The sequence below is a fragment of the Clarias gariepinus genome, chromosome 11 (assembly GCF_024256425.1).
Source record: "Clarias gariepinus isolate MV-2021 ecotype Netherlands chromosome 11, CGAR_prim_01v2, whole genome shotgun sequence".
Taxonomy (NCBI): domain Eukaryota; kingdom Metazoa; phylum Chordata; class Actinopteri; order Siluriformes; family Clariidae; genus Clarias; species Clarias gariepinus.
In genome coordinates, this window is record NC_071110.1 from 2108622 (window position 1) to 2120963 (window position 12342).

Sequence of the window (12342 nt, forward strand, 5' to 3'; positions counted from 1 at the left end):
AGATCCTAAAAAAAGAGTGAAAAAAGAAAAAAATTATCAAAAATGAACAATATAAAATAGTATAATAATATTGTTTATTTTTGTGAAAAAAAAAGGAAAGGAAATTTGTATTTGTATTTAAAGTTCAATGAAAAATGTATACATTAACTTACTTTATTTTTAATGCATTAACTATCATTTCTGTCATTTGCTGTGGCACAGTGTCCTATTGAGTGACGTACATAAAAGAACCAAAAAAATATTATATTTACATATTTAAAAGTATACAAAAAGCTTAGAACTGCATTAGGGAAGATACAATCATCACTGATCTCAAAGTGATATATTTTTCAATAAAACTCCAAGTAGTTTATCATGTTAAGTAGTTTAATATTATTTATTAAATTACACTAAATGAAAATTGATCTAAAATTAAGATTAAGCTTTCTCATTCTATTTGTTTATCATTTAGGATCTTTACCTTGTTAATGTCACATTTAGGGAAGATTTGAAGGAAAATGTCACAAAAATACTGAAGACCTGACAAAGTTGGTGACACCTTACAGTGTTTTCTTAAATTGCAGATTCCACATTACAGTAATATATGTATATATTTGAAGGTGTTTTAAAAAGTCCTTAAAAGCCTAAAGATAAATCTTTAATTTTACACCCATTCCATCTGTCAAAATACGACACACACACACAAACAACCAGGAAGTTCATTTCAGAGAAAACGGAACTTTAAACACTTAAAGTCATTCTTTCTCCTTCTCTCAATGGCAGAGGTCTGTATTCCAGTAGATCAGTAGTTAGTGGACCAGTTCCGCTGTCCAGTGTATCTGGATCTCCTAAATGATCCTGTAACTTTTTCCTGTGGCCACAGTAACTGTAAGGTGTGTATTAATGGCTGCTGGGATCAGGAGGATGTGAAGGGTGTCTACAGCTGTCCTCAGTGTAGAGAGACTTTCACTCCAAGGCCTGTTCTACACAGGAGCACCATGCACACTGAAGTGGTGGAGGAACCGAAGGGGACTGAACTCCAAGCTGCTTCTCCTGCTCACTCTTACTCTGGACCTGGAGATGTGGAGTGTGATTCCTGCACCGGTAGAAAATGTAAGGCTGTTAATTCCTGTCTGGTGTGTCTGTCCACCTATTGTGAAGATCATCTTAAACCTCACTATCCATGGAGACGTGTCTGTCTGAGAGCAGTGAGGAGTCACATTTTTCATCTTCATGCTTTAAATAGTTTTTCTCTCCATTTGTCTCTGTGTCTCCGCAGCTGCAGCAGTTCGGATGATTTCGCTCTCAGAACTGAAGAGCAGAAAAGATTTACTGCAGTGTGGGTGTAACACACACACACGCTCCCTCCCTCAACACACAGACTATACACACTATAACATTTCTACACTGTGTCAGACAATTTAGTTTTTAAGGCCCTTTTCAACACACACATGCTAAAAACTTAATCCCCGCGTAGGGAAATATTTACTATTCACACACACTGATGCTTTCTCACACATGATTACACACTCTAACATGCACACAACACAAACTTGACACACTGGGTGAAGAATATGATGTTTATAAGGTGTGTGTGTGTGTGGATGTTACTGGGAGGTTGAGTGAGAAGGTGATGTGTCCATATCAGACTAATACAGACATCAGGAGGAAAGGACGGGGTGATGAGTGTGTGTTTGGATTCAACGGTCAGTCCTGGAGTCTGGTGTGGTGGTCTTGTCTGGTTCCGACACATTAAGACTGAGCTCCGAAAAACAGCGTCCTTCAGCATAGGAGTGTATGTGGATCACAGTGCAGGAAGAGTCCACATTCACAATTTTTTTTTTTATATTTTCATATACAACATTTTTCATATTGCTCATTTTATTTTATTGTCTCATTGGGGTAATCAAATTTTAAATATTAAAAAAAAAAATAACAATAATTGAGCTTGCTCTTTTGCCATTTGGCCAACCAATAGGAGGGGTTGTGATCAGTGTTTCTACAGTTAATGCATATCGCCTTTTAAACCAACACGCAATAATCCTAAACAACTCCATCGAAGAAACAATTTAGCCAGATCGTAATTAGCACAATGATCTTATCTTAGATGGGTCAGTTCATCTTGGATGTGTCTGGTGACGTACGAAGAACGAACCCCAGGTTATACATTTTTTTATTATTTTTTTCAAAAAAAACACCCTGGTAAGACAACTTATTCGAGCAGCTTCACCGCCCCCCCCCCCCCCCTAAAAAAAACAAACAAATTATGTTTTAGATTTCTGTTACCCAACAGCACATCTTATTCTGTCTGAGAGAAACAGACCAGTGATGTACATTAAATTCTGCAGTACTCGTCAAGCCACACACTTGGAATAAAATCTCTAGCAAAGACTTCCATTCAAAATGCAAAACACCTGACCGTGGGGGCAAACAAAGCTGTGATAGCTCTCTCCAACCCCTTAAAAAAAAAAAAAAAAAAAAAAAAAAAAAAAAAAGTACACAATAGGAGTCCATGGTTTTATTTTTCAATCAGTAATTTGCTGCAAAACATCATGATCCACCAATACTGATTACACTGCTCCCACTGGTTAGTATTACTTGGTTCCAGCAATGTCAGGGACTCAAGGGGACAAACATCTAACCAGCGAAGCCTAGCTGCTTGTAGACACAGTCGATCTCATTGACAACACCACTCATCACCTTTCTGAAGGCAGCCTGGGTAGCAGCATCCCACACGCCCTTGTCCCCGAACACCTTGATGATGACCTCAGTGATCAGCTGATGGAGAGAGTGAGGGTATTATTGGTGTCACTAGTAGGGTGCAGTTCATTATTCAAGTAAACATTGATAAAAGGCAAATTTAAAAGAGTTACCTTGAAGTTGTTGAGGCTGATCTTGTGCGTGTTGGCATGGGTTGTAGCCAGTGGCTTGATGACATCACTAGAGCCTTTTGCCCTCAGGATCTCACCCAGTTTCATCAGAACTGTTTTGCCATGCTCCCCAATGGCTGCATTACCAGCCAGATCAGCATGAGAGATCCCCACAAACTTGGGGAAGAGTTTCTGGGTGTCAGGGTGCTCTGTGAACAGACTAGCCAAACAGTGTATAAATATTCAATAATAAATTTGGGGCTATAAATTGACAGCAAGTACAGTACTAGATCAGTAAAAGGTGGCTTGAGAAATAACTGAGGAAACAGGCATCAAGATGACAGTCTAATCATTAAAAAGTGCTGGCTTCCTTCAAGACTTGTAAGAGGAAGGGAAGAAAAAAAAAATAAGAGCCTCTTTAAACTGCCAGACTTGGTTAGTCTTTCCGCAATGATGCTTGACATGCCAGGAGACCACTTCTAGGGGGCTAGGTACTCACCAGGTCAGAACCTCTCCTCCATAGCTTGCAAGGTTGCTCTCCACTTTCCCCCAGCTGGCCAGAATCAACTCACAGTCAGACATTGTCTGTAGACACAACAGCGTGTGATTAGACATGGGACGTCAGGTAATGACAAACGAGCAGTGCACATACCTCCTACTCAACATTTGTAAAATGTAGAATTAGTGTTAAAAGTCAGGATCTACAACTGAGGACCTTGGGTCAGACACATGCACACCCTTATCCAGACCAAGTCAACTTGCTGGAATTTTTCTAGGTAGCTAAATAGTGTTGTAATTAGTTACTTTAAAAAGCAACATCCCCCATTTCTTTTTAATGACCGTAAGTTTGTAGTTACATTACAGCATCACTCTGAAAACTAGCCAGAGTACTTTAACATTTAAGAAACTGAAGACTCCTTAATGATTCCTCATGCATGTTGTTTTAGTTTAGACCTTTAATTATTCTACCATCGCTAAGCAAAGTTTGGCCCATAATCTTTACCAATACCCCCCCCCCCCCCCACACACCTTAAGTTTTGGCACCGTGATTAGGTTTCGATTTTTCCGTGCGCCAGTCCTCGCATGGTGAGATAGGGGTACAACAGCAACACACACAAAATGACATATTTAAAAATAAATAAATAACCTAAATGGCAGACTTAACACTTCTATTTCTTTTTCTAATTTAAACATTCTAATTTTATTTGTCACACACAGTACGGTACGCAGTGAAATGCTTATTCAACCACCAGTGACCCTAAAAAATAATTTATACATAAGAAATAAATATGAATAAAAAGAAATACAAAAGAAAATAAATTTAACTAGTAAAATAAACTGTACAAATAAGGGCATAATAAATTAAATTACTTGTTACATCAAAAAAGTAATCCAAGTACTCTAATGCATCAAGTCCACCATTGAAGTACTCAGTTACGTAGTTAATTTAGGAAAAATGTTGTAACATGTTACACCCAACACTGCTTAATTAGATATACCAGTTAACCATTGACGAGTTTTTTTTTGGGTGAGGGATGGGGAGTTAACCAAAATACCCAAGCAAGAGCAACAATCATTGCTTAATGGTTCCCAGTGACTTAGTGCTACAGACATCTAGAGAAAAGGTTTGTCGCACCACATAAAACAATCTAGATGCACGACTGCCTTAATTTCTTGAGAGATGGCAGGCCCAGTCAAGCAGTACACAAGGAAAAGTGATGCAGTGCAGGGTATAATTAGAGAATGAGCAAATCGGCGCTTGGTCATTTTTAGATTTGTGGCAAACATCAGTGAATTTGATGCAGGCAGCTACAGGAAGCAGATAAAGGGATAAGAGAATATGTGGGAATGTGTGGGAAAACCTGTGGTGTGGGAAAACCTGTGGTGTGGGAAAACCTGTGGTGGTGTAAAATGCATGCATCTGTATTCAGGATCAGATGGAAAGATTACATTTCAGTAATTGAAATAACAAGTGAAAAAGCACTGTGTGGAGAGAAAGGAATTCTTTTAATAAGCAGCTACTGTAGGTCAGGTTAGTGTCTGCACTGGGGCTATTAAAGTCGGCAACTCCTCACACTTTCCTTCTGGATTTGAGGAAGCCTCCTTCAATACATCTTGCTAAGCCCTACCCACAATTCACACCTTAAAGGAGAGGGAAACTACTCTTGATTAGTCACCTGAGAGAACAACTTGCTTCCACAGATCTAGCACATACAGGTATAGATAAATATAGAACCAACTATTCACCACACCCCTGGTGAAAAAAAAAAGTGCTTACAGCCGCTACAACTTTGTGACTTTGAAAGTTTTGCAAAACTGACCACAGTCCTATTTGATAAGAAACCCAGCCACCTGAAAGATACACACACTTACCAGGAGAGTGTTTCACTCAGCTATGATGAGAAGATGTTCTTCAGACCTGTCCTGCAGTGCCACTGATTACCGATTAGTGCCTTTTATACGTCTCACCTGTCAATCAAAGATGCCTATGTTAATCCCACCCCTTGTAATACTCCTCCCACCTGAAGATTCTGTATCTCTCCCACTGGTTCTTATTTTTATTTTTTTTCACCCTTCATTAATATTGTGGCGTGGGCGGGGTTTTGCACTAGTAACCATCATGCTTTGCGGGAGGGGTTGTTAGGTGTTCACCCTGTCGAGGAAAGGTGTTTGGGTTAGTGGCTTTGGCCAGGGTGTGTGTGTGAGTTAGAAGTGTGTCTTTATTAATGTTGAATGTGTTGTGTATGCTATTTCGTGCCATTGCTGATTAAATTACTCCCAGCCATTTGCATTGGGCAGCAAGGAAGCTCACTCGTCTCTCCAAGTTCATTCTTAGCGGTGAAAAACGCTACAATATATAACTTTCTTATATTTTTAAACTTTTTCAAAACTACTTTCCCCCTTCCTCTAACTCATGTTCATGCTAATACACGACCACCATGTAGCGAATTTACCAATCCTGTATTCAGCACCTCTGACTCGCCCCCCAAAAAAGAAAGCGGCTGTTTACACCATGAAGTCACACTCTTCTATTTTTCTATTAAATCAGAGCGGAATTTGATTTGGATCAAACAACTTACACACGTTAACCCATCAGCTGATGCTGGAAATTATGCAATTGTGCCTTTAAAGCACCTGTATTAACTAAAATTGACATTTAAACACGGTAAGTTATTGTCTCAGAATTGGTAAAATATGTATGTTTATTTTGAAACCACAAAATGTGTTATTCTTTTTTATCCTTTGATATGACACAACTTAAATATTAAATTACATTTAAACCACATAATTATGTAAAATTGTGCAAATGCTTCTTGATAATTTGTTTATTAAAAAACCCAAAAGGCTGAAATGTCAAGGAGGTCTTTTACTGTTGCACTTGATGGAACAGAAAGGCCATCTAAAGTTACGGTGTGATCAGAAAGCTTACTTCTAGCTGCCTGTGGTTCTATGACTAGAACTTCTGTCCTATCAGGATTAAGCAGATGGAAATTAATTAACATCCAATCTCTTATGTTCTGCACACATTGCTCAACTTTAGTAAACTGTTTTTTTCTCATCTGGTTTAGCTGAAACGTATACTTGTGTGTCATCAGCATAACAATGAAAACTAATACCATGTTTATGAATTATGTTGCCCAGAGGAAGCATGTAAAGGGAAAAAAGCAGTGGGCCTTAAACAGAACCCTGTGGAACACCAAACTCAACTTGAGAACATGAGGAATGGTCACCATTTAAGTCTACATACTGATACCGATCGGTCAAATAGGATCTGAGCCAGGAGAGGGCTGTAACCTTAATTCCTACTACATTTTCTAATCTGTGTAGGAGAATACTATGATCAATAGTGTTAAAAGCTGGACTGAGGTCGAGTAACACAGGTATAGTGATGCAACCCTGATCAGAGGCCACTAGGAGGTAATTTACTCTTTTAACGAGTGCTGTCTCTGTGCTGTGATGAGGCCTAAATCCTGACTGATACAGTTCATTTATGCTATTTCTATGTAGATATGAACATAGCTGCTCCGCTACTATCTTTTCCAGAATTTTAGAGATAAACAGGAGGTTTGATATCGGCCTGTAATTGGACAGCTGACAGGGGTCAAGGTCAGGTTTCTTGATTAGTGGTTTAATAACTGCTAATTTAAGGGACTTAGGAACATACCCACTGCTGAGTGAACAGTTAATTACTTTTAACAGGGGTTCTGTTATTGCTGGAACTATCTGCTTGAGAAAATGTGTCGGTATAGGATCTAATTCACAGGTTGACTATTTTGAAGAGGAGATAAGTGAAATTAGTTCTCTCGCTTCAAGGGGAGTAAAGTATTCTAGGTTCTGATGTGATGTGATTAATTTATCATCTGTATCACTTAAATTGTCTGGTTTCAAAGCCTGAATATTTTGCCTAATATTTATGATTTTGTTATTGAAAAAGTTCATGAAATCCTCACTACTGTACGTTGTTGTTGTGGAGATTTCTGCAGTGGTCTTGTTTTTAGTTAATTTAGCTACTGTATTAAATAAAAATCTAGGATTTTTTCTATAAGAGTGGAGAGATACATTGATCTAGCTACACTAAGAGCTTTCCTATAGTTCAGGATGCTCTCCTTCCATGCTATTTGGAATACTAACAATTTAATTTGACCGAGCGGTTTGTTTTAGAGTGCGTGTGTGGTCGTTATACCAAGGAGCGAGTTTCTTATCTCTAATTATTTTTCTTTTAACTGGAGCTACATTATCAAAGCTATAACGAAGTGTTGACTCTAGATATTCAGTCACTTGCTCAAGTTCTGTGGAGTCAGATGGCAATCCAATCAAAGTTGATAACTCTGGAAGATTACTGATAAAGCTCTGTGCGGTAGTTGATGTGAACGTACGTTTAAGGCGGTAGCGCGGCTCTGCGCATACATTATTTAATCAAGACAAGACAGTGATCTGAGATAACTTCAGACTGTGGAATTGTATTTATGTTTCTTATACTTAATCCACAGGATAATATTAAGTCCAAAGTGTGGCCTGCTTTATGAGTGGGTCCTACTACACACTGATTTACTCCTACTGAGTCCAGTATGGACATAAATGCTGTTCTCAGAGGGTCTTCTGGATTTTCAAAATGAATGATGCGTGTGTGTGTGTGTGAAGCAGAGAGGGGGTGTTTAGTTCAGTAAAGATTCAGTAAAGAAAGTTAATGTTTCTAGTTTAAATACAGCCCTGCGATGGAATGGCACCCTCTCCAGGGTGTACCCTGTCTAGTGCCCTAAGCCTCCTGGGATAAGCTCCAGGTCCCTGTGACCCTGTATACAGGATAAAGCGATATAGAAGATGAGTGAGTAAGTTCAATTCAAGTCAATTCAATTTTATTTGTATAGTGCTTTTAACAATTGTCATTGTCGCAAAGCAGCTTTACACAATCAAAATAATTATTTAAGTTTGTATAAAATGTAAGTGTGTATGTATCAAAATGGTCAGATAGTCCCTGGTGAGCAAGCCGAGGGCGACAGTGGCAAGGAAAAACTCCCTGAGATGGTAATAGAAAGAAACCTTGAAAGGAACCAGACTCAACAGGGAACCCATCCTCATCTGGGTGACACAGAGAGCAGGAATTGATCTGCATTTATACTGTGTGTTATTTGGCAGGCAGTTCAGTATAACAGTTGATGTCAATTAATGTTAATATGGAGTCCAGGTAGTTAATGAAGACAAGTCCAGTCTTGAACTATCGAGTAACTGCAGCCATGCAGTCTTTATGGTGGAGAGAAACCATCCCCAGACACTAGGCGCATCCCAAAGAGACACACGGAGCACCAGGATGGGTCAGACAGGTCCGGAGGGCAGAGAATGTATTGTAGCGTTTTTATCGCCGGAAAGGATGGTGGAGAGACGAGTGAGCTTATTTGCTGCCCAATGCAATGGCTGGGAGTACTTTATTAGGCACACAGCATGTATGGCATGAGCAGCACATTCACTCAGGAATCTACATCCAATTCAGCTTCAGCCTGAACCGGAGCACATTTCACACGTCACTAAAACACACACACACACACACACACACACACACACACACCTTTCCCCATCATGGTGAACACACCGACATCCCCGCAAGGCATGCTGGTCGTCAGCCGCCACCCCGCCCACGCCACAGTATATTTAGTGTAGAGAGCAAGCAGAGACTCAGGCAGGACTAAGTATAACAGCATAACTAAAAGGAAGATGAGTGATATGAGTTAATTCTCTTCAAGGGGAGTAAAGTATTCTAAGTTCCAATCTGACATAGTTAGTTTAACATCTGCATCAATTGCATTGTCTGGTTTCAAAACCTTAATTTTATGCCTGATTGACTGAGCTGATTTCATATTTGTGACTTCATATTAACTGCTTTAGATGCGAGAGATCTGCCAGGTGCCGGCTGCGCATTCAGTGTGATCCTTTCCCCATCATGGTGAACACACCGACATCCCCGCAAGTACCCCCGAAGTCCCCCCGTACCTTCACGTAGCCCCCAGCAACGGTGCGGATGTTGAAGGCAGGATCAGGCCGTCCGCAAACACGCTTGCTTTGCCCCAGTAATCCAGAGCGCAGCAGCGAAACAGTGGAGCCGGTGTCCACGAGCGCCCGCAGTAAGACGCCGTCCAGCACACAGTCGATGTAAAGCCCAGCGCGGCTTACCAAGCGTCCTCCCGGCGCTAGTTTAGCGGCTGCTGGTGTACGCTGTCCCTCAGGCCTGAGAACGTTGCAGCGGTAGTCTGGCGGTCCCTGGCCTCGGCGTCGTCGCGGAATCTCTGAAGCGGTGTCGAGGCCTAGCCGCGACGGGTAGCCCTGTCCCCGGCTAGGTTCACCTACCGAGCGCCACTGAGCTGCGGGCGGTCGCTCGGCTCTTTCGCCGTGATGTGCCGCCATTATGGGCTCAGCGCGCTCGGCCTCGCGCAGCGCCTCCTTACAGTCACCCACGGAGCTGTAGCTGGCGCCGGCGCTTGCGCAACGTCCGCCTCTGCCCCGAGCTCCAGTGCCGGGATTTTCACCTCGCCGCTCCGCGTTGGTTGCCGTGGTGTGCTCGCTTTATCGCCGTCGGGAAAACGCTTCTTTCTGAGTAGTCGCTCCGCTACTCGGCGGACCCGCTTGGATTTTCAGAAGGTCCTCCGTTGTGCGCTCGAACCCGTTACTCTCCATCCCACTTCTGACACCAATGTAGCGTTTTTATCGCCGGAAAGGATGGTGGAGAGACGAGTGAGCTTATTTGCTGCCCAATGCAATGGCTGGGAGTACTTTATTAGGCACACAGCATGTATGGCATGAGCAGCACATTCACTCAGGAATCTACATCCAATTCAGTTTCAGCCTGAACCGGAGCACATTTCACACGTCACTAAAACACACACACACACCTTTCCCCATCATGGTGAACACACCGACATCCCCGCAAGGCATGCTGGTCGTCAGCCGCCACCCCGCCCACGCCACAGTATATTTAGTGTAGAGAGCAAGCAGAGACTCAGGCAGGACTAAGTATAACAGCATAACTAAAAGGAAGATGAGTGATATGAGTTAATTCTCTTCAAGGGGAGTAAAGTATTCTAAGTTCCAATCTGACATAGTTAGTTTAACATCTGCATCAATTGCATTGTCTGGTTTCAAAACCTTAATTTTATGCCTGATTGACTGAGCTGATTTCATATTTGTGACTTCATATTAACTGCTTTAGATGCGAGAGATCTGCCAGGTGCCGGCTGCGCATTCAGTGTGATCCGAGTTTGTGGTATCTATATTAATTAAATTACGAAAACAGTTTTTCTGAGTTTTTTTAATATTTTTGTTTAGGGCCACCGTCCCGCCCTAACAGGCCAGCTTTGCCCTCAAAGGTCTTTCAATTGTCTATAAAGTCCACAATATTTTCCGAGCACCACCTGGACATCCAGCGTTTCAGCGACCATACTGTAACCTGCTGTAAGCTATGTCGCCATGTCTCATTGGGATAGGACCAGAGCATATTACGTCATCGGACATCGCCTTTGCTAGTTTAAACAGCTCTGTAAAGTTACTCTTACTAACCTCTGACTAAGGCGTATATCATTAGCTCCAGCATGTATCACTATCTTAGAGAACCTATTCTGTGCTAGAGCCCTAAGGTTACCTGCTATGTCCGGTGCTCTGGCTCCCGGGATACACCTAACCACTGCCGCTGGCGCCCCCTAAAGGCCTAGCTAATTTCACACGTCTTAGTATAGAGTCTCCTATAACCAGAGCTCTTTCAGGTTTCTCAGCGGGTGCATCACTGAGGAGAGCAAACCTGTTGGTTACGTGCAGAAGAGGTGTGCACGATTCTTGACGTGATTCACATCTCTAGGGCTGCACGATTCTTGACAAAACGTAAATCTGGATTTTCCTCCATGGGAATTGAGATCACGATTCTCTGTGTTTTTAGACACTTTTATATGGAGGTCAGTCTAAACATCCCATGTGTGTGTTTCCATTCGAACATGCAGCATGGAGAGCAATTAAATTTTATTTGTATAGCACTTTTAACAATTGTCAGTGTCACAAAGCAGCTTTACACAATCAAAAGTATTATTTAAGTTTGTATGGAATGGGTATAAATCAAAATGGTCAGATAGTCCCTGAGGAGCAAGCCGAGGGCGACAGTGGCAAGGAAAAACTCCGAGATGGTAGTAGGAAGAAACCTTGAGAGGAACCAGACCCAACAGGGAACTCATCCTCATTTGGGTGAAACAGAAAGCCGGAAATTATCTGCATTTATACTGTGTGTTAGGTGGCCGGCAGTTCAGCATAACAGTTGATGTTAATATGGAGTCCAGGTAGTTATTGGAGGCTCAGGTAGACTTGTAAGAAATTTCAGTCCTGAACTATTGAGCAACTGCAGCCAAGTCAAGTCCTCAGAGAAACAGCTGTCAACATCAGTTGAGGCCAGCAGCATCTTCATGGTACTGTGGAGTGAAACCGTCCCAAGACAGACGCATCCCAAAAAGACATCACGGGGCAGCCATGTCACGAGATCTCCAACTAGAAACGGGGAACCAGGATGAGTCAGACAGGTCCAGAGGGAGTCTGGATGACTGGCACCTCAGGACGTCTAAGAATCCAGAATAGAAGTGCATGTGGATCACAGTGCAGGAATCTGTCTTTCCTACAGTGTCTGACAATGTGGCTTCTCCACAACAGACTTACCCTGTGTTCTGGGTTTGAGGGAATGTGAGTCAATATAAACTGTAATATAATCTTATGTATCCACAAACATTTTACCACCAATACCTCAGGCGCTAATGTTTAGAGTGTGTGAGAAGTTTGTTAAAGCATGAAAAGGCATAGTAAAATTATAACCTTAACTTTTATAATCATACCTTAAGCCTAATAAACACTTCCCTTTGTGCATTTGATTTGCAGTTTAATGTTGGTATACAGTAGAAACACCTGAAGCTGAGGACAGACACCAAAAGCTGTGCTGGCTCCAACTCTTGGAAAAGCATGAAAGTGTACACAG

At 41.7% G+C, this 12342-nt stretch overlaps 1 protein-coding gene across 1 annotated transcript; it reads right to left on the reverse strand.

The window, feature by feature from the left end:
- Positions 1–2482: 2482 nt before the first annotated feature.
- LOC128532891 (myoglobin-like) lies at positions 2483–5309 on the reverse strand. Its single transcript, XM_053507017.1, has 4 exons — positions 5223–5309; positions 3349–3434; positions 2853–3069; positions 2483–2757 (listed from the first exon to the last, which is right to left on the reverse strand). Exons 2-4 carry the CDS (start codon positions 3429–3431, stop codon positions 2617–2619), a joined length of 441 nt encoding a protein of 146 aa, XP_053362992.1. The 5' UTR covers positions 3432–3434; positions 5223–5309; the 3' UTR covers positions 2483–2616.
- Between the last annotated feature and the right edge of the window lie 7033 nt (positions 5310–12342).

Excerpts from the sequence above, each read along its gene's own strand:
- LOC128532891 (XM_053507017.1), bottom strand. The coding sequence starts at position 3,431 with ATGTCTGACTGTGAGTTGATTCTGGCCAGCTGGGGGAAAGTGGAGAGC. Across the intron at positions 3,070-3,348 it reads GGAGGAGAGGTTCTGACCTG|TCTGTTCACAGAGCACCCTG; the intron begins GTGAGTACCTAG and ends CTGTTTGGCTAG. Across the intron at positions 2,758-2,852 it reads TCAGCCTCAACAACTTCAAG|CTGATCACTGAGGTCATCAT; the intron begins GTAACTCTTTTA and ends TCTCTCCATCAG.